The 22,781-nt window shown below is 23.3% G+C and overlaps 3 protein-coding genes across 3 annotated transcripts; 2 read left to right on the forward strand and 1 right to left on the reverse strand.

Moving 5' to 3' along the window:
* The first annotated feature begins 3,235 nt into the window (after nt 1–3,235).
* On the forward strand, nt 3,236–9,976 carry LOC122498419 (RING finger and transmembrane domain-containing protein 2). The gene is made up of 5 exons (XM_043606135.1): nt 3,236–3,565; nt 3,985–4,211; nt 7,677–8,384; nt 8,452–8,667; nt 9,231–9,976. The coding sequence occupies exons 2-5, from the start codon at nt 4,011–4,013 to the stop codon at nt 9,462–9,464; spliced, it is 1,359 nt and encodes a 452-aa protein (XP_043462070.1). The 5' UTR covers nt 3,236–3,565; nt 3,985–4,010; the 3' UTR covers nt 9,465–9,976.
* LOC122498418 (NKAP family protein) lies at nt 9,967–22,126 on the reverse strand. The gene is made up of 5 exons (XM_043606134.1): nt 22,010–22,126; nt 21,507–21,736; nt 18,710–19,216; nt 16,649–17,446; nt 9,967–10,209 (listed from the first exon to the last, which is right to left on the reverse strand). The coding sequence occupies exons 3-5, from the start codon at nt 19,180–19,182 to the stop codon at nt 10,083–10,085; spliced, it is 1,398 nt and encodes a 465-aa protein (XP_043462069.1). The 5' UTR covers nt 19,183–19,216; nt 21,507–21,736; nt 22,010–22,126; the 3' UTR covers nt 9,967–10,082.
* LOC122498420 (4-galactosyl-N-acetylglucosaminide 3-alpha-L-fucosyltransferase FUT5-like) lies at nt 11,306–14,905 on the forward strand. Its single transcript, XM_043606136.1, has 3 exons — nt 11,306–12,259; nt 13,632–13,786; nt 13,868–14,905. The coding sequence occupies exons 1-3, from the start codon at nt 12,065–12,067 to the stop codon at nt 14,790–14,792; spliced, it is 1,275 nt and encodes a 424-aa protein (XP_043462071.1). The 5' UTR covers nt 11,306–12,064; the 3' UTR covers nt 14,793–14,905.
* Nucleotides 22,127–22,781: the final 655 nt, after the last annotated feature.

Consider the following 22,781-nt stretch of genomic DNA (forward strand, 5'->3'; position numbering starts at 1 on the left):
TTTTGCGAATCGCTATTTTTACGAATCGCTATTTTTACGAATTGTCATTTTTGCGAATAGTCATTTTTGCGAATTGTCAATTTTCCGAAAAGTCATTTTTGCGAATCGCCATTTTTTCGAATTGTCAGATTTCCGAAAAGTCATTTTTGCGAATTGTCATTTTTGCGAAAAATACAATAGAAAACTTGTAGGTCTATAAATTCACTATTGTATTTTTCGCAAAAATGACAATTCGCTAAAATGACTTTTCGGAAAATTGACAATTCGTAAAAATGTCGATTCGCAAAAATGACAGTTTGCAAAAATAGCTGTTCGCAAAAATGACAATTCGTAAAAATAACTTTTCGCAAAAATGACTATTCGCAAAAATGACAATTCGTAAAAATGGCGATTCGTAAAAATAGCGATTCGCAAAAATGACTTTTCGGAAAATTGACAATTCGTAAAAATAGCGATTCGCAAAAATGACTTTTCGGAAAATTGACAATTCGTAAAAATGTCGATTCGCAAAAATGACTTTTCGGAAAATTGACAATTCGTAAAAATGGCGATTCGCAAAAATGACAATTCGCAAAAATAGTATGTTTCTAAAAACCCCTATAGATACCAATTTTCATAAAAATCTAACGAACCTTTGAAATTTAGTCCGCCATTTTGAATTTCAAAAATCTGACATGAAATTCGTAATTAGCAGGGGCGGATCCAGACAAGGATCTTAGGGGGGGCCATCTGCTAGACGCTAGCTTGCGCTAGCTTGATGACCTATTATGAATGAAATTTTTATTTAAAAAATTCTCGGAAATTTGAATTCTCGGGGGGGGGGCATGCCACTGTGGCCCCCCCTGGATCCGCGCCTGGTAAGTAGAGTCTCTAAAAACATTTTTTTTAAAAAGATGAACATTATTTTATTTTTATGTTGGAAATTTAAAAAATTTAAATAAAAATTTTAAAAAAACAATTAAATAGGGGAGACGCACGTTGAGACACTAAGATATTATGACCTGTGTAACTGATAATACCAAAAATTTTATTGGCATTTTGTCGTATCATTAATACCAAACTTTTTATTCAAAAGAAGCGCAATAACTCCTGTTTTTTCGGTAGAACTAGAGCGAACCAATTTTTTAGTTAAAAAAAGTGTTTTTCAGAATTTCTGTTTAATGTATTTACTGTATTTTTTAGTGGCAGAAAAAATTGCGGATAACATTTACATATCAATTTTGGTTCTATTTTAAGGTTCCGATGAAAATTTAGACATACGTTAACATCTACATATAATTTCAAAGATTTAAGAAAATAACGGCAAGGTCTGCACTTTAAGACACACTGTGGTAGGTTAAAACGCTCACGGTGTAAAAATATACAAAAAAAAATTAAAATTGATTTTGAATCCACAATTTTTAAGCGTTTTACATGTTCTTCACCTGTAAAAATTGCGAATATAAGAATTTCAATTAATTATTTTTGTGGAAAATAAAATTTTATTTTTTGATTATTTTTTTTAAGTTAATTTTTAATGTTTTAATTTTTTTTCTTTGAGCTAAGACCATCAAAATAAGTAAATAAACAACAAACAATTAGAATCTGACGTAATTATTCATTTTGTTTCAATTTAAAATAAATTACTATATGGGTGTCTCAACGTGCGTACCACTTTTTTTTTGGTAAAAAATAACATGTTTAAAAAATCAGCTATAAATTTTTCAATTTTGTCCAAAAAAATAACTTTCTTTGGCAATGTTGTAGCCCTGGACAATACTCTTAAGAAAGCATTTCGAATTTTTCGCTAAATTTTGTTTTTTAAAAATTATAACTGAAAAACAGAACCCGTCTCAACGTGCGTATCTCTCCCCTATATTTAGAAATTTTAAAAACTGAACTAAAAAATAATTAAACAAAAGATTTGGAAAATATAACAATAAAATATATATAATACAATTAAACATATTATATAAAAAAAATGTTAATACCGAAATCTAATTTCCAAAAAATTAATAAAATTATTCTATATGCAAAAAATTTATTTTTTTTAAGTGAATAAAAAAACAAAATTTAAATAAGGAAAACTTTTGAAACTATAAATTTTTAAACTGTAAATATAATTTTACAATACAGAAATAATCATCTGAAGGTCGCAGTTATAAAAATTGTGAGCGAGACAAGGAGATGAATGACAAAGACTTATGGAAATCCATAAAATAATTATTAAGAAGAATTATGAATCATTTATATAATATTTTATGATTTGCATATTTCCCCGATTCTTAACAATGTACTATTATTTTTTTATACTATCATGTCATGTATTTAGAATATTTAATAAATTTTACAATTTGTACTATTTGTTTCATGAAATTTTTCTGAAAAATTTTCTTTTTTAAACATTATTTATATGATTATTCGATCAAATTAACATTCATTTTTTTAATAATTCGATTAAATTAATGTTCGATGTTTTTAAAATTCGATCAAATTAATATTCGATGTTTTGAAAATTCGGTCAAATTAATTTTAGAAGTTCGATCATATAATATTGTGATATTTTTAGATTCGATCTAATGCTTATTCGGGGCGCATATGATTGCACCCAAATTATCATCTTTATATAATTGTTATATTTAACGGAATTTTAAACTTTATAGTAATTATTTACTCGAATGGTAGGTGTCTATAATTTAATGTTATAACATTATTAGGACATTGAGAAATAGATATTTATTATAATTCTCAGAATATTTTACGAATTTTAACAATAGATTTTTATTGATTTAACAATAGATTTTCATTAATTCGTACAATTTCATTAAAATTGTAAGAAATAAATATTATATTTTTAACAATTAAATAACTTTCCATTTCAGAAGTTAAAAATTAAGTTAATTTATAGATTTCATATAGGAATTATAAAAAATAATTATTATACTTAAAAAATTTATTATATGGTGTGAAATTTATTGTAATTTATATTTTTATAATACTTAGAAAATCTATAAAAAAAAATTCGATTAAAAATAAATTATAACATATATCTATTGTTAGTATTGTAATAATGTTAACATTAAATTATTATAGACACCTAAATTAATTAAATAATAATTGGAAATTTCAAGATTTAAATAAGAAATTTAAAATTTCCCTCTCATGAAAATACCGGAAGTGTGTGAAACATTTGTTTCATCGTTCCGCTTTATTTAAAGTAAAAACTGGTAAAAACATGTGGAATTTAATGGAATAAAACCAAAAGAATAAAATTAATCATGACACTTCTCATGACGTTTATTGGTTTATTTTATCTATATAATATTTAATCTGTAATAACATTTATCGAAAAAAGAATTCATTGTAAAATTTTTAGATATACGTGTTTCGTAAGAATTCTCGATAATAAAATATTACGAATATTACCAATCACATTATTTCATTTCTACGTTTTAATCTTGGAAAAATTGACGTATTTTATACTACTGTGAATAATATAGAAATATGCATCAAGATTCAAATATAACATAAATATATAATTATACTATTAAAAGAGAATATTTTCTACTGAATTTTTAAAGTTCAGGTAAGTATTTTGTTTTCTAATAATGGTTTTTTTCTAAACTTAATGAAAATAGAAAAAAAACGTGTTTTATTGACAATTTTGTGTATTGAGTAAGATTTCTTATCTTTACAATAGATTTTTATTCTTTAAATTAGAATAAAATTTCTGTTTTGAAAAATAAATTCTACTTATTCGAAGGAAAATATTGAAAGTAATTAAATGAAAATAATCATCCGTATGTTTACGTTTATTATTTTTAGAAACATAACCTCAAAATTTTGGCAATTTTCAGTATACGATTATTTCGTCACCAAAATAACGAAAATATTCAGATTTTAGGTTAATTGGAATTTAGTAAAAAAAAAAATTATTCTTGCACACAATTTTTATTATTTTCTATTGTTATTTAAATAATTAATTATTTTATGTTTTATAAATAGAAAACAAGTCTCGATCTTAAATTAAAATGCCCGAAACAACGTCTGAAGAAGCAACGAATACATCAGAAAATAATTCAGAAGAAAGTCAAAGAGTAACTGAAGTTCCAATACGAGATGTACAAAATGTAAATAATTTAAATCTCGGAGCAAGAACTATTGAACGTTCTCGATTATTTGTTAACAACATTTCATCGACAATTGAAGAGATGCAACCATTAATTGGACAAGTAAAACTAATTATTAAACTAAAATTTTGTATATTTTCTAAAATTTTATTTCTATTATTATTATATTTATTATTAATATTTTATTAATATTATATTTATTATAAATATTTCATTAATGTTATATTTTTTATTAATATTATATTCTATAATTATTAAAAATATTTTCGATTATTTTTCAATTTAATTTTTTTGTTCTTTAAAAATTTCTTTTTTTAAGTTTTTAAAAACGATTTTTCTTTTAATTAAGCCAAATTTTTATTTTCGTTCTGAACCTAAAATCATTTAAAAATCAGAAGAAGAAGGAGCAGAAGAAGAAGAAAATAAATTTTTATTATTGGTTTTGCTGATTTTTCAATTTACCTTTTTTTTAAAAAAATTTTTTTTTACAATTTTTTAAAAACGATTTTTGTTTTAATTAAACGGAACAAATTTTTATTTTCGTTCTGAACATAAAATCATTTAAAAATCAGAAGAAGGAGAAGAAGATAAATTTTTATTGCATTTAATTTAACAGGGTTTCTACAAATTTCTCCTTATAAAATTCCATGATTTTTCCGTGATTTCCAGGTGATAACATATTAAAAAAAATTTTTCGTCAGTTAGGTCAGATAAATGTCATGAAAAAAAATTTTGTTAAGGAAATTAAGAAAATTGAGACTTGCAACAAAATACCACAATTTTTAGTAAAAAACTGCTACTTATTTTGATGTTTATAATGCAAAAAATAACTATAAACAAATTTTTCAAAAGTTGTTTTTGAATAGTTAAAATATTGTAAAATTTAATTGAAAATAATTAATTTATTTCAAGTATATTGTTACAATTTTTGAAAATCAACTTTTGAAGAATTTTCATCGCAAATTTTGAAAATAATTAAATTATCAAAAATTTTAATGAAAAATCTTTAAAGGTAAATTTAAAAATGAAAATAAGCTTATAATTTTTTAAAATTCAATAATTTAATATTTTCAATTACATATTTCCAAAAATAATTACATTTGAGAATTATTTTTAACATTTTGGAGAAAACAATAATGTTCAAAATTTTTAATTAAAATTCATCAAAAAATTCATTAGTTTTTTTAAGTTATATACAAAAAGTCTTTTAAGAAATACAATTATTTTCGAAAAATTACATTAATAAAATATTTTTAAAAACTAATTATTAGAATTGTTTTGTAATAATTTTTTAAGATTCAAAATTTACTTTCTGGACTTATTAAAATTTTTGAGAAATCATGGTCCTGTTTATAATTAAAATTCTTCATAAATTTGATAATTTTTATTTATACTTTTCAAAAATCCAATTATTTTTAATGGATTTTACCAAATTTTTATTGTTTGGAAATTTTTCAAAATTGAAAAACTATTATCGTTCATAAATTATTTTAAAATATTTTTAAAAAATAAGTTGTAAAAATTTCTTTATTTTAATTTTTTGAAAATATTATACTTTAACAACTTAAGAAAAAACAATGGTGTGTCACAATTATTATAAAAAATTGAGTTTATATATATTTAAATAGAGACGCATGTTTATTCCCAAAATCTTTTTTGACCAAATAGTTATTTGATATAAAACTACTTAACTTAAAATCCACATAATATGCACATTATTTGACATAAATTTCATTGGACACAAAAACCATTTAACATAAATATCATTTGTCATAGAATTCATTAAACAGAAATATTATGTTACATAAAACTCAGATAACTTAATTCCCATTTGACATAAAAATTATGTAACATAAATTTCTATTGACATAAAAATCATTTAACATAAATTTCTTTTGACATAAAATTCATTTAACGTAAATTTTATTTGTTATAAAATTCATTTGACATCAATTTCATTTGGCATAAATGTCATTTAACGTAATTCTCATTTGACATAAATATCATTAGACATAAAATTAACTTGACATAAATTTCATTTGACGTGAATATCATTTAACATAATTATTATTTAACGTAAAATTAAATTTATATAAGTTTCATTTAGCATAATTCTCATTTGGCATAAAATTTACTTGACATAAATTTCATTTGGTATAAATCCCATTTAACATAATTTTCATTTGACATAAAAGACATTTAACACAATTCTCATTTGTCATAAAAGTCATTCAACAAAATTCTCATTTGACATAAAAATTATTTTACACAAATTACATTTTACATAACAATATCGGCGCGAATTTTAAAAGTAACCAATTAGATATTATCAACAACATTGTGATTAGCCAATTTTGAAATTCGCGCCTATATTTCCATGTCAAATGATCTTTACGTAAAATAAAATTGTTTCTATGACAACTGAATTTTATGTCAAATGAGAATTATGTGTAATGAGTTATCCGTCAAATGAACTTTATATCAAGTGAACTTTATGTCAAATGAAAATTATGTTAAATGGGATTTATACCAAATGAAATTTATGTCAAGAAAATTTTATGCCAAATGAGAATTATGTTAAATGGAATTTATACTAAATGAAATTTATATAAATTTAATTTTACGTTAAATAATAATTATGTTAAATGATATTCACGTCAAATGAAATTTATGTCAAGCTAATTTTATGCCTAATGATATTTATGTCAAATGAGAATTACGTTAAATGACATTTATGCCAAATAAAATTGATGTCAAGTGAATTTTATAAAAAATAAAATTTACGTTAAATGAATTTTATGTCAAAAGACATAAAATAGAAATTTATGTTACATAATTTTTATGTCAAATGGGAATTAAGTTATCTGGGTTTTATGTAACATAATATTTCTGTTTAATGAATTCTATGACAAATGAATGTTAAATGGTTTTTGTGTACAATGAAATTTATGTCAAATAATGTGCATATTATGTGAATTTTAAGTTAAGTAGTTTTATATCAAATAACTATTTGGTCAAAAAAGAATTCGAGAATAAGCATGCGTCTCATTTAAATAATTGAATTCTAGAAGAACTTATTGGAAAATTATTTAAATTAATTGATTCAGAGATGAAGTTTAGTTGAAAATTGCAGAAAATAATTAAATTCAGGAAGAGTTATTAATTGTAATTTTTAGAAATTATTAAAATTCATAAATTTTACTCATTTTCCGTAAACATTAATATTTTTCTACTGTAAAAAGAATTTTGTTAGGGAAAGTAATTTTAATGTCAGTAAATTGTCAGGGGAATTGATATATTGAAACTTGTGACCACCCTGAGTAATAAAGGAGCGCGAATTTATAACACACGGGTTTACAACAAAAACTAAAAAAATTCCATGATCCGATTAGAAATTTCATGAGATTTCCATGAATCAAAATGAAATCCCACGACAATTCCATGATTTCCAAATTTTCCATGACTTGTAGAAACCCTGCTTAAAATTGAAATTATATTAAAAAATAAAATTTTGTTCGAAATAAAATTCAAGAATTAAAAATAATTTTCATATTTTTTTGTTTCTAGATTTCGTGGTCGTTTTGGCCAAATTCGCAAAGGCAAAATACAGACGAGAGAACGCAAGAAGTTTCAGAATCTCGTAGTGATAATTTTATAATAAATATGGAATCATCACCAGAATCGGATGTAATTGTTAATCCGCCGCCAAATTCACCGACAGATCACAATCATTATCATCATCACAATAATCACAATAATTCTGATTCAAATGATACATTTCAACGAGATGAAAACGAGACTGATAATGACGAGGGTCAAAATAATAATAATAATAATAATAGTGAAACCCAAGACGTTTATTCGGCTTTAAGTCCCGAGGCAAGGAAAATGCTCAAAATATTGCGAAAGTACATTCCATTAGTATTAATATTACTTGTGAAAATTGTTATTGATTATAAAGGGAAAATTATACATTTTTTGGTTTTGCTGTTAACGACAATACAAGCAGATTCTGATTTAAAACGTGAAATATCAAAACAACAAAATCGAAATTTTATGTCATTATTTGGAATATTTCTTTATATCATTGGTTGTATTCTTTTTGTTAATTTTCTCTTTGAACAACCAATAATGCCAAATATAACGACATTAACGAGCGCATGGGAATTACTTTGGATAGTGATGATCACGGATTTCATGATGAAACTCATTACAATATTATGCAAACTATGTTTCACGTGTTTTTCAGCAAAAATCGTTGCACTTCAAAATAGAGTAAGTATCTTTTTTTCTAATTATAAAATTAAAGCAAAAACAAATATTTACTATCCATTTTTTTTAGGGTAAATATTATCTAATGCTGGAAGCGACCTCACAACTATTTCGATGTTTCATTCCAATTCCATTTTGGTACAATTTTTTATTTGAAGCTTATCAGGGAATTGAGAAGTTTTACAGTTTCAGCCTCATCACTATTTACACTCTTAGTAAAGGAGGCAACATTATTTCTCAAATTAAATTATTCAAACACGCTGTGAATAAAATGATGCAACAAGTGGTAAGAACCTTATATCTGAAAATTTAATTTTTAAATTTTATTAATTTTTGAAAATAATTGAATTTTACAATGAATCTTATAAAAATTGCTGAATAGAATTGAATTTCGGCGAACAATTTTGCTGTTTATAAAGATAATTGAAATGTTGACGAGAATTTAAAAAAAAAATTTGAATTTCTAGATAGAATTTTGATATTTATTAAGATGGTTGAATTCTTTTAAAGAAATGCGTTAATGCTTCTAAATTGAAATTAATTTCAACAGAATTGAAAATAAATTATTGTCAGAAATAGAAAAAATTTAATGTTTTTTTTAGAATTCGTGGTAATTTCATAGTTTATGAGGCAAACAAAAAGACACAAAAATTGAGAATATTCTTATAAATTCTAAACATTTAATTTTCTCCAGTACTTTTAATAAAAATCCCTGACTTCTCCCTGATCTATGGCAACCCTGGAGATATTTGAAAGAAATAAGTTTTTAATTATATGAAGGTCATTATAGAAAAAGAAATAATTATTTATTTTTTAAGTGAAAAATTTTTATTTTTTTTTAAATTTCAGAGCGTCGGATCTTTTGCCACAAAGAATCAGTTGGACGAGTCTGGAGGAATTTGCACCATTTGCCACGATGAATACTTATCGCCAGTGAGACTTCACTGCAAACATATATTCTGCGAACTTTGTGTTATTACGTGGCTGGATCGAGAACGTTCCTGTCCTCTCTGTCGTGCTCCCGTTTCAGACGATCCAATCTATCGTGATGGACACACATCCTACTTTGTTCAACTTTTTTAATTACCCCTTTTTCAATAATTTTTTAATAATATTTTTAAAAATACGTCATGTATAAAGTTTTATTTTTTTGTTATTCATTTTTTTCAGTATTCATTCAAAGAGACATGTGATTACAATTCCGAATTTTTTTTAATCCTTTCTTAAATTAAAAATATTGAAACTCCATACTTGTAATATAACTGTACACAAAACTAGAATTACCACTAAACTATAGTAATTTATAAGATAAATTTAAGTTGTTTTTAGATATATAATAAGACTGGAAATTTAGTGCAAGTTACAAACATTAATTCCAGTTTATCTTTTTTTTTTGAAACTGTAATATTCTATTTCTTTAATTCGAAGAATTATCCAAAGTATATTTATAACATTTTGTGAAAAGATTTGTAAAAAAAAGAAGAAAATAGAAACAATGACTTAATTGTATTGTGAAAAACGATAATAATTCGTTTAATTTAATATTGTGGAACAACTGTGTATAAATAAAAAGATAACAAGTTGATTAAGAAAAACAAAAATTTTCATTAATGTTCAATATTTTTTTTTCGATTCTATAAAGTAAAAAAAAAATTATAATAATAATAATTGAGTAAGAATAGTATTTCTTAATAAAAAACATCACTGATTAACTCTTAGTTGAGCTTGAAAAAATTCACCATCACCCCTTGTTGCTTGTCGATTGATCTCCTTGTGACGATCTCGACTCACAATTTCCTCAAGAACTTCGCCATCGCCTTTGATTAATCTGCAAATATATTATTGACATTATAGAAAAAAATAAATAATTATATTTCTAACATTTTAGAATTTTATTTTATAATAATCGTGCCACCAAATTATAGACTACAAATCATTGAAAACTTTTCTCACAATATTTTTTTATAAAAATTAAAAAATCCCCTAACATGATAGGAATAGTCGTTAACGTTTATTTTAGGATTTTTGTTCTTTTAAGCACTATTATACTATCGCACCGATTGTAAATATTCATCATGTCCAAAAAAGAGCAAATCTTACATTTTTTTTATTATTTAAATTAAAAATAAACTTTTCATTCATATAAATTATTAAATTAACTAGCAAATGTTACGCGCGCTATCGAGCAAAACGTGATATTCAATTTATTATTGTTATAAAAATTTAAGAATTTTGTATTTTCAAATAATATATTCTTAAATAATTTCATAATCAAAATTTAAAAAATTCACTTATTAAGTAAAAAATTAATTATTATTGTTGTTATAATTGAACCGTCATAATTTAATTGTTTAATTGTTTTAATTAAAAAAAAATTAAATTAAATTAAATAATTAATTAATTAAATTAAAATTAATTAAAAATTAAATTTTGAGTTTAACGATCACTGCGAGTCAAAATGGAAATAATAAAACAAAAGTTGTTTTTTTGACATTAAATTAAAATTAATTATAAATAAAATTTTGAGTTTAACGATCACTGCGAGTCAAAATGGAAATTAATAAAACAAAAGTTTTTTTATTAAAAGTTTTTAAATTTTTTTTAATTATTTTTATTTAATTTAATTTTTAATTTTTTTTTAACCGTACAAGGCCTTTTAAATAATTAAACAATTAATTATTATTGTTTATATTTTTAAAAATTTTAATATAATTCTTCGAAACAATTCAATTATTTCTATAAATAGTAATATTCTTTGCAATACATTAATTTTAAAATTAAAAATATTTGAAAAGAAAAATTATTTTAAAAAGTTAGAGAACAAAAAGCAAACAACAACTAATTTCAAACTGCGAACAGATTTCCGGAATACAATGAATATTAATATAGATAATTAAAAAAAAAAGTATTTTTTTAGCCTGAAAACAATTTTTCAAAATTCGTTAGGTTATGTTTGAAATTTTTACATTAAAAATACAGAAAAGGGATCAACTCTCAATAAAAATCACTGCTACTGAAGTCTTCATTGCATCTAAAATAATTAATAAAAACTGATTTCGATTTTAAATTAGACATAGGAACTTTTAATTAAGATAAAAATAATACAAACATAACCTTAAAATCATTAGCTTCTTAGGTTCTTCAATCAAATTTCAAATGTTTTGTGCAAAAAAATATTATTTAAATATGTATTTTTCTATAGCTTTTATTGTTTAATAAATTGTAATTTCTGAAGAGGACAGCCATGCTGCCGAAATGTCAAAAAAACAACTTTTGTTTTATTATTTCCATTTTGACTCGCAGTGATCGTTAAACTCAAAATTTTATTTATAATTAAGATTACCGAGAATTTTTTGAAATTCAAGGGTACTTTTTGGCTTCTCTCCTTTATTTTTGTAAATAAATAAATTAATTAAAAAAAAATAACTAAAAATTCACAGATATTGCTTGAAAGATATAGAGTTTGAAAAAGTCTGGTAAAAAGTGTGTTTTATCGTTAAGCCAAGTAAGCACGTCTTTTACCTTCAATATGACGTTTATCTGAGAGAATTAAAGATAATTTTAATATTTTTTTAATAATACGCTTCACGATAAAGTGAAAAACTATTAAAATTATCTAGGAACTAAAGGTTGTTTTAACTTATTTCCATCTAGAAGAGTCAATGAAACTAAATGTCAACTAAATGAAAATGACTGTAAGACGTGCTAAATTTTTAAAAATCGTTTTTGTATCTTGTATAGTTACTTTTTTTATTGTAAATTATTTTAATTTAATTATAAGAAACATTAGTCAAACTTTGCCGATTAATGAAGATTTTTATAATAAAGAATTATCAAAAAGTAATTTGGAAATAAAATGGACTTTCACAGAAAAAGAGGTGAGCAAAAAAATACATTTTAATATTAAAAGCTATAATCAGGGTTTCTAAAAATTTCTCCTTATAAAATTCCATGATTTCCAGGTGATAAATGATAAAATTTCCATGACACATTACAACAAAAGTTTTGCCAGTTAAGTCACGAAAAAAAATTTTTGTTAGGGAAATTAAGAAAATTGAGACTTTTTCTACTTTTCTTCCAAACATTACAACAAAATACCACAATTTTTAGTAAAAAAAAACTGTTATTTATTTTGATTTTTATAATGCAAAAAATAACTATAAACAAATCTTTCAAAAATTGTTTTTGAATAGTTAAAATTTTGTAAAATTTAATTGAAATTAATTAATTTATTTCAAGTATTTTGTTACAATTTTTGAAAATCAACTTTTGAAGAATTTTAATAGCAAATTTTGAAAATGATAATAAATTTTCAAATATTTTAATTAAAAATCTTTAAAAGTTGATTTAAAAATGAAAATAAGCTTCTAATTTTTTAAAATTCAATATTTTTAATATTTTCAATTACATATTTCCAAAAATAATTACATTTTAGAATTATTTTTAACATTTTGGAGAAAACAATAATGTTCAAAAATTTTAATCAAAGTTCATCATAAAATTCATTAGTTTTTTTAAGTTATACAAAAATTCTTTCAAGAAATACAATTATTTTTGAAAAATTACATTAATAAAATATTTTTAAAAACTAATTATTAGAATTGTTTTGTAATAATTTTTTAAGATTCAAAATTTACTTTTTGGACTTATTAAAATTTTTGAGAAATCATGGTCCTGTTTATAATTAAAATTCTTCATAAATTTGATAATTTTTATTTATAGATACTTTTCAAAAATCCAATTATTTTTAATAGAATTTACCAAATTTTAATTGTTTGGAAATTTTTCAAAATTGAAAAACTATTATCGTTCGTAAATTATTTTAAAATATTTTTAAAAAATTAGTTGTAAAAATTTCTTAATATAATTTTTTGAAAATATATAATACCTTAACAACTTAAGAAAAAACAATGGGGAGTCACAATTATAAAAAATTGAGTATGTATTTAAATAATTGAATTCTAGAAGAACTTGTTGGAAAATTATTTAAATTAATTGAATTAGAGATGAAGTTTAGTTGAAAATTGCAGAAAAAAATTAAATTCAGAAAGGGTTATTAATTGTAATTTATAGAAATTATTAAAATTCACAAATTTTACTCATTTTCCGTAAACATTAATATTTTCCTACTGTAAAAAGAATTTTGTTAGGGAAAGTAATTTTAATGTCAGTAAATTGTCAGGGAAATTGATAAATTGACCGAGATTTCAAAATGAATTCTTTTAATAAAATGAACGGATTTTTTTTTAGATTGAAGAAATGTCTGGATTAGGTAAATGGCTAATTTCGTCTGAAATAAATCCACCCTCAATTAAAAATGTAAAAACTACACCTTATATGATTTTAATATGGAAATTTGGACCATTCTTAGAAAACCGACACATTAAACGATTTACATCAAAAAAGTAAATTTTTAAAATGAAAACAAAATTAATTTTTAGTAAAATTTTTTTTCATTTTAATAATTTTTAATTTCTCTATTCTAGATATTCACCATGGGAAAATTGTTCCGTTAAATGTACATTGACATACAATTCAAATGATTTGGAAAAAGCTGATGCTGTGATATTTCATATATATCAAACTAAAAATTCTAAAGAATTACCAATTAGAAACAATTACAATCAAAGATGGATTTTCCTAACTGATGAAGCGCCAGGGCACACATTTGTTCATCGACCACAAAATCTATCATCCTATAATAATTTTTTTAATTGGACAATGACTTATCGTATGGACAGTGACATTCCAGTACCATATGGAAGAACAGTAAAATTATCATCGCCATTTAATGAATCATTATTTATAAATGAGAAATTGAAGAAAAAAGAGAAACTCGTCGCAGTTATGATCAGTGATTGTTATAATAGTAAACATCGAATCGATTACATTAAAAAATTAAAAGAAATACTTGGCAGCAATTTAGATATTATTGGTAAATGTTTAAATGGCAATAAAACTGTATGTCCCGGTAATTATAAAAATGATTGTGAAAAATTAGAAAATTATAAATTTTATTTGTCCTTTGAAAATTCACATTGTCGACAATATTTCACTGAGAAATTATTTTGGAATGCTTATGAAAAATTTGCAATACCAGTAATTATGGGACCAACATATTATGATAGTAAACAATTATTACCGCCAAATTCATTTTTACATGTTGATAAATTTTCTGGTCCATTATCACTGGCTAATTATTTAAAACAGTTGAATACTAGTAATAATTATATTCAATATCACAAATGGCGAAAGAATTACAAAGTTCTTAATGAACATGGTTATTTTGGAAGTTCTTCAATACATTATTGTCGAGCTTGTCAGGCACTTCATTATAATTCAATAAATAAAAAAGTTTACGATAATTTAGAAAACTTTTGGAATAAGTCAAAAGATTGTATTATTTACTGACAGAAAAAATAGTAAAATTTTATTAAAAATTATTCCAAACATTTTTCTTTAAAGATAAATTCAAAATTTTCTAATAAATCTAAAATTAATATTATATGTAAATAAAATGTTACGTTTCTGTACAATAAAAAAAATAACAAAGAGAAATTAATGGATAATTCTATATTAATTATAATAATAAAAATTTAAATTGTTTAAAAATTGAATTTATAAATTAATAAATGTTTAAAAATTATATTAATTTTAGTTCATTCCCTACAATTTTTGTTAATAAAGTTTTTTTCTACGTTCAATAGTTTACTAGATTGATTCCTGAAAAAAAGTGTTCAAGTATAAATAAAGGATTTTGACAAAATTAACTTTATACGTACCTGAGCATAAAAGACAGGAACAAGAATAAAGAATTTAAAAATAAATAAATAATACAGTTGAACAATTTAAAATAATATTTTGTAGAGGGACTGGTAACTCTAACTGGTAACCTCTAAAGTAAAAAAAAAATTGTAAAACAAAGAACAATATAATAAGAATAAATTTCAAATAATTTTGCAAGATCTAGTTACTAATACACTTTTCATAAAAAATAATATTAAATCAAAATCTCTGAAGAAATAATGTTTTTCTGTGATTTTAACTTTTAACTCAGACGGAAAACGTATTTTTCATCCAATAGCTTCTTTCCCCCATTGAACCATTCTCAAAAATCGTAATTGTTTTAATATTGTGAAAAATATTTTGTTTCAATATTATTTCATAAATAAAATTATTGTTTATAATTTTTCAAAACAAAATATTTTTATCATTATTAAAATGATTATACGCTTCGCACTTATTTACGAAAAACTATTTAGTACCTCTTTACAGCTTGCTACTATTTAGATACTTTTTTTTAGTTTTCTGTCACTAAAAGTTACTTTTTTCTTGTTTTTTGAAACTTTTGAAAATTTTATTAAAATGCCTCAAAATAATTGAATTTTCGGAAATAATTTTGTTATTTAGCGACATAATTGAATTCTTTCGAAGAATTATTCATGCAAATAATATTGAATTCTTGGGAAGAATTTTATTAAAATTTAAAAGAATAATTGAATTATTTCAAAAAAATTGTAATTAAAATTGTATTTAAAATAATTAATTGCTTTCGAACAATTTTATTAAAATAATTGAAAATAATTGAATTCTCCTGTGAAAAATTCTAATATTGTTGTAAATGATTGAATTCCTCCAAAGAATTTAAAAAAAGAACATTTTTTTAAATAATTGATTTTTTCGAGGAATTGGAATTAAATTTTTAAGAATAATTAAATATTTTGAGCAATTCCTGTAAGATTGTATTAAAAATAATTGAAATCCTACGATGAATTTTATTATTTATGAAAATAATTAAACAGTTGCTAACAATTTTATTAAAATTTTCAAAAATAATTGAATCCCTCTGAGAAGAATTTTATTGATTATGAAAATAATTGAATTTTGCAAAGAATTTTATTAAAATGCCTCAAAATAATTTAATTTTTGGGAATAATTACATTTTTTGAGCAATTCCTGTAAAATTGTATTAAAAATAATTGAAATCTAATAAAAGTACCCAAATATAAAAATACAAAAATATATATTTATGTGCTGTATGTGATTCTCATCATTTAGAACAAAATGTTTCTTTTTATGTTTAAAAGATCCTCTTCATATTATACATTTTATACTCCCTCACTCAGTAAAATAAAATTTGTGTAACTAAATCTTTTAAAATTGTTTGAAATTCAGTTTTACTCAATAATTTTTTTTTAGTTTTGAGGCCGTGTATCCTGTTTCTGTAAAATCAAGTGTTGTATATTATTAGAAGAGGAATTTGTTACCTATGTCTGCCAGAATCCTTATCGTAAACCTTACGAACGACATTCTGTCTTTTTTCCCATTGCTCTTTGGTCATTGGTGCCATTGCCTTGGACTTATCAACAGCTTCTACAGACCCCTCTTCAGTTGTTTTCTCCTTTGGATTCTTTTTCTTCTCCTTCAATGGCTTATCTTTGCGAGTCTTCATTTTCTTTAATTTCTTCTTAAGCTTCTTCTTCTTACGCTTTTTCTCCGCCTTCTTAAGTTTTTTCGCCATTTTTTTCCTCTTTTTACGCTTCTTCTCGTCCTCGGAACTTGAAGTTGAATCAGTTGAACTTGAATCATCTGTATCGCTACTGCTCTCACTGCTCGAGCTCGATGATGTTGATGATGAGCGTGCACGTTTTTTCAATTGTACATTTTCCTCAGATGGACGTGACGATGATTCCTCCTCAGTTATTGATTTTGGTTTATCGCGAGCAGTATCAATTTGATGTGATGATTGATCGGAACGTGCACTGTCGCGACTCTCATATTGTCGTGATTCCTCAGCCGATTTATACGATGTTGTACTGTAATCCTGCGAAGGACGATCCTTGGAAAATCTCTGACGTTGAGCGTAACGATCTCTCATATATGTCTCATTATTACGTTGATACATTCCACGTCGGCGATATTCGTAACTCATCGATTGATTCATTCTACCTCCTTGCGATCGATTAAAATTATTGTAATTTCGATTATTCATGTCACGTCCACCGCGCATTCGACGATCATCAAAATTTCGATAATTTCGATTCATGTTGCCCCTTTGTCTGTAACTAAGAGAATTCAATTAATTATTACTGAATTAGACACTTGTGTTTTTCATTAGTGAAAAACATCTCGAAAATTCTAAGGACGGGATTTTCTTTTTTAATTTACGAAAATCGGGTCCTTAGTTTAAAAAAAAACAACGTTCATCTGTTTTTTAACTGGGGAAGAGTGAAAAGACTTAGAATATTTCAGTGTGATTTAAAAATTAATAAGAACGATGCATTGGTATAAATTCGGCCAAAACGGATAAAAGTAATAATTATGCTTAATCTGCTTTCTGTTATAACACAAATTTTTTCAATCAGAAATTGTTCTTTAAAATAGTAGAAAAAAGTCGTGTGTGATTACAGAAAAAAACAGATTATCATGTAAGGAATATATAAAAGTATCCGAAGAAATTAAAGGTAGATAAAGTAAGTAAATATTCAAGGTAAGAAATATAACAGGGTTGCCACAAAAATTTAACTTCGTTTTTCCCTGATTTCCAGACAGAATTTTGACTTTTTCCCTGACCCTAAAGAATATTCCGATTTGCTCTAAAAATTATTAGATACTGAGAAAAATGTTCTAATACATTTAATTAAGAATTTCTTTCATTGCAAAATTATTCGAAAACATCAATAACAATAATTAAAATTTTTCAAAACATTAAAATTCAAACCTTTCTTAAATTCAACAAATTATAAGAATATTATTATAAACATGAACATTTTTGTTGGGGTTTTTGTTATTTATCAAGATAATTGCGTTAAAACTTTTAAAATAATTAAATAATATTAAAAAATTCATTCTGGTCAGAAATAGAAAAAAATTTTGAATTTTCTTATGAATTCTAAAAATTAAATTTTTTCCAGTACTCTTAATAAAAATCCCTGAGTTTTTCCTAAATTCCCTGACCTGTGGCAACCCTGTTATAAACATAGAAGTATAAAAATAGAAGATATTTATAAAAGGTAAATAACAGTGATAGAAAATTAACGTTTTCCGTTCTGGACCAATTTTCAACCAAATTAAACATCATTCTCCATTTTCTGAAAACATGAAACAAAAGTGGATGATAATTAAAAAAAACATGTTCTTAAGAGTTTGAAATTAAAAGAACTCACCATTATCTTCAAATATCAACAACAACCTTTTGTATCCTCATATTTAAAAAGGAAAGTTACAATATGAAAAACATTGGTTTCAATTTCCAAGGTTCGCGCTCTTCCCCAGCGAATAAAACTGAAATGTATGTATGTTTTTTTTTTGTTTGAAAAATTTCGTACTTCATGCCTCTCATTCCACCTTGATTATTGTCGTTGTACATCCGATTTGAAAATGTGCGATCGAATCTCTCCATTTTGTACCTGGACTCACGTTGACTATAGGTGCGTTGCTCGCGTACATAATTGTCACGTCCGCCCTGAAGTTGAACGCCGCCATTGCGACGATCGCGCGACGACGATTGATTGTATTTTTGTGACATTGCACTATTATTGCTGTTCGATGATTTTGGCTTGATTTGCTTCCTTGAAAGCGAACCACCACGACTTACTGTTGACGTTGAACTGGAACTCCCGCTAGAGCTGGCGCGTCTCTGTTTCGATTTATTTCGTTTATCCTTACTACATGCGTTACGACGCTTCTGCGATAATCCCGAGCCACTTGCGCTCGATGAACTTGAATTTTTACGTTTTCGCAATTTTCCCTTTAGACGATCCTGCGACCTTGACTCTTGCTTCGAAACAACATCACTCATTTTGTTGAACGTGATGAAACTGAAAATGGCGAACCTGTAAATCATTTAAAATATCAATAAAAAAATATATTATACAAGAAATTAACAATTAAAAAATTTCAAACATTTTACAAAGTTGTCACAAAAATTCTAAATATTTCATTAATTCTAGAAATTTAACTCATAAGAATATTATTATTATAAAACATGAATTTTCAAAACAATCAAAAAAAAATTGTCAACATTTCAATTACCTTTATTAAATGAATAGCAAAATTCTTAGGCAAAATTCAATTATTTTCAGGAATTTTAATAAAATTCACTACAAAATTCAATTATTTTCAAAAATAATTGTATGCATCACAAGAATTCAATTATTTTCAAAAATTTTAAAAAAATTCATGGCAAAAATGCAATTATTTGAAATATTTCACTATTTTAATAAAATTATCTAAAAGAATTTAATTATTAAACAAAAAATTTTATAATATTCTACACGAATATTCAATTATTTTTAACAAATATAAAAATTTCACAAGAATTCAATTATTTAAAATTTTTATAATATTCATTGTAAAATTCAATTATTTTCATAAATAACTAGAATTCATTGCAAAAAATTCAATTATTTCAAAAATTAATCAAATTCTTCACAGGAATTAAATTATTTTCAAAAAATCCAAAAAAAATGACATTTTAATTATCTTGATAAATGTATTTGGAAAATTCTTCGACAATATTCAATTATTTTCAGGAATTTTAATAAAATTCATTACAAAATTCAATTATTTTCAAAAATAATAGTATGTATTACAACAATTCCATTTTTTTAAAGTAATAAAATTCAATTATTTCAAAATTTTTAATAAAATTCATGACAAAAATTCTATTATTTTCAAAAATTTTTTCTTAATTTAATGATTTTGAATATTTTACTATTTTAATAAAATTTTCCAAAAGAATTTAATTATTAAACAAAAATTTTGATAATATTCTACACAAACATTCAATTATTTTCCATAAATATAAAAATTTCACAAAAATTCAAATACTTAAAATTTTTATAAAATTCATTGTAAAATTCAATTATTTTCAAAAATTAATAATACTCTTCTCAGAAATTTAATTATTTTCAAAAAAAATTGTCAACATTTCAATTACCTTTATAAATAAAAAGCAAAATTCTTCGACAAACTTCAATTATTTTCAGGAATTTAAATAAAATTCATTACAAAATTCAATTATTTTCAACAATTTTAATAAAATTCATGGCGAAAATTCATTTATTTTCATAAATAATAAATCTCATTGCAGAATTTTAATTATTTTTACTACAATTTTAATCGAATTCTTCGAAAAATTTATTTATTCTTAAAAATGTTATTAAAATTCGTCCAAAGAATCCAATTATTTAAAAATTAGTTGATAAAATTGTGTATGACGATGAATGAGATTTTAAGAAACATTCAATTATTCAATAAATGATCTATGTTTGTGTTTAAATAAATTGAATTCTCGTAGAATTTTCTAATGAAAAATGATTTAAAATTTAACTCCAGGTAAAATTTTAAATTAAAATCTTTGAAAATTTTAATTTTTCATATTTTTAATTAAAAATTCTACATGGAAATAATTTTTTTTAAAGACCTTAATTGAAATTTTTTTCAAATTATTTCAAATTTTTATTTTCTAATGTAATTTAATTGAAGAATTTGCGAATAATCGAAATTTCGTAAAATTGAATTGTAAACAAATGAATTTGATAATTCTCAAAAGGAACTTTATCAAAAATTATTTAAAATAATTGATTCAAAGAAGAATTGTAGTTATAAAAATTCTAAAAAATAATAATTGAATTGAAATGATGAAAATAATTTTAAAGCAGTTTTAGAAACAATAGTCGATGATATTTTATTTTTTAATATAAAATAATGATTTTATCACTTGTTCATACCTTTAATTATTTTATATATAAAACATGAAGAAAGCGATCACTTCGAGTCGAATTTTTCCATAAATGTAAGTTCTTTAAATTTTCTAATTAAAGAAATTTTATTGAAATTTTTTTAGTGTTTTTAATTAAAATTCTTCTACAAAATCTATTACTTTTTAATAACTAATTAAATACGTATATTAAAAAATATAACTAATTTCAGAAGAATTGGAATTGTGAACATTTTTCAAAAATCTAAGTTCTTTAAAATTTCTGATTAAATTAATAAAGTTATTAAAATGGATATTTTTTTTCATGCTCTAAATAAAGACAGCAAACTAATCTTATATCGGAATTTTTCAAAATAAATAAATAAACTTTAAGTATTTATTTGAATAAAAAAATTACTCACCTCAGAAATGTAGCATTTCAGAGAAACATACAGAAATTCTTGGACGAAGTTCGTTTTGCGCATTATACAAAAAAATCCCAGTTTTTTTAACCCTTCACAAGCATTGCGACAAATATTTTTTCGATGTACGATGACGCCAATGATAATCTCCAAGCGCGATTGATTTTTCGTTACCTTATAAATAGGATAAACCTATTTCACATCTCATATAGCAATCTTTTATTGCAGAACTAAAATACACAAGAAATATTTTTATTGAATACGGTATTAAATATAGTTTTCAGTAAATTTCAATAACATTTTTAAGAAAGCCCAAATTAATATAATAAGTCGATAATTTAACATAACCTATAAATGTGTTGTAAGAGGGGAAAAAACCGCAACTTTCAATTTTTTTTTTATTAAAGAAAAGAAGAAAATTAATAAAGGAAAAAATTTTAAGAAATAATTAATGAATTATTAGACATTATTTACAATAAAATATTACACGATTACACATTTACCTTCGTGACTCGTTGAAACGAAGAGGAAGACAAAGAGACGAAGAGGAATGAAGACAAAGATAGAAAACTTCATTTTGAAACTTTTGAAACAAGAACCACATGAGAACCGAAACGCGGTTCACGAACCGGAAGTTCAGTTTCATTTATAGAAAATTTAAAAATTTGGTTTTGAAAAATTTACTGAAAAAAGATAATAAAAACAGGGTTACCAAAAAAATTTAATTTTGTTTTTTCCTGATTTTAAGAGAAAATTTAGACTTTTTTCCTGACCCTTAAAGAATATTCTGATTCACTCTAAAAATAATTAGATACTCAAAAAAATGTTCTATTACATTTATTTACGAATTTCCCTATAATTGTAAAATTATTTAAAAACACCTATATATAACTTCATTTTCAAATAAATAATTAAACTATTATTTTTCCATGGGAACTAATATAAGATTTTCAAAATTTATAATTCAAACCTTTTAAACTTCAATAACTTTTAATAATAATAATAATATTAAAACATGAAGATATCGATCACTCCGCGTCTTCGATTATTCGATTATTATTCGCATCGCAAATTCTTCAATTAAATATTCGATAGAAAATAAAAATTTGAAATAATTTAAAAAAAAATTCGATTAAGGTCTTTGAAAAAAATTAGCATAAAATTAGTTCCATACAATTTTCAATTAAAAGTATGAAACATTCAAATTTTAAAAAATTTTAATTTAAAACTTTTACAAAATTCAATTATTTCTAAAAATTGCAATTATTAGTAACT

This window comes from Leptopilina heterotoma, unplaced genomic scaffold, assembly GCF_015476425.1.
Source record: "Leptopilina heterotoma isolate Lh14 unplaced genomic scaffold, ASM1547642v1 Lhet_15, whole genome shotgun sequence".
NCBI classification, from domain to species: domain Eukaryota; kingdom Metazoa; phylum Arthropoda; class Insecta; order Hymenoptera; family Figitidae; genus Leptopilina; species Leptopilina heterotoma.

Excerpts from the sequence above, each read along its gene's own strand:
- LOC122498418 (XM_043606134.1), bottom strand. The coding sequence starts at position 19,182 with ATGAGTGATGTTGTTTCGAAGCAAGAGTCAAGGTCGCAGGATCGTCTA. Across the intron at positions 17,447-18,709 it reads GGTGGAATGAGAGGCATGAA|TTACAGACAAAGGGGCAACA; the intron begins GTACGAAATTTT and ends GAATTCTCTTAG. Across the intron at positions 10,210-16,648 it reads AAGGATTCTGGCAGACATAG|ATTAATCAAAGGCGATGGCG; the intron begins GTAACAAATTCC and ends ATATATTTGCAG.
- LOC122498420 (XM_043606136.1), top strand. The coding sequence starts at position 12,065 with ATGAAAATGACTGTAAGACGTGCTAAATTTTTAAAAATCGTTTTTGTA. Across the intron at positions 12,260-13,631 it reads GGACTTTCACAGAAAAAGAG|ATTGAAGAAATGTCTGGATT; the intron begins GTGAGCAAAAAA and ends ATTTTTTTTTAG. Across the intron at positions 13,787-13,867 it reads AAACGATTTACATCAAAAAA|ATATTCACCATGGGAAAATT; the intron begins GTAAATTTTTAA and ends TCTCTATTCTAG.
- LOC122498419 (XM_043606135.1), top strand. The coding sequence starts at position 4,011 with ATGCCCGAAACAACGTCTGAAGAAGCAACGAATACATCAGAAAATAAT. Across the intron at positions 8,385-8,451 it reads TCGTTGCACTTCAAAATAGA|GGTAAATATTATCTAATGCT; the intron begins GTAAGTATCTTT and ends CATTTTTTTTAG. Across the intron at positions 8,668-9,230 it reads ATAAAATGATGCAACAAGTG|AGCGTCGGATCTTTTGCCAC; the intron begins GTAAGAACCTTA and ends TTTAAATTTCAG.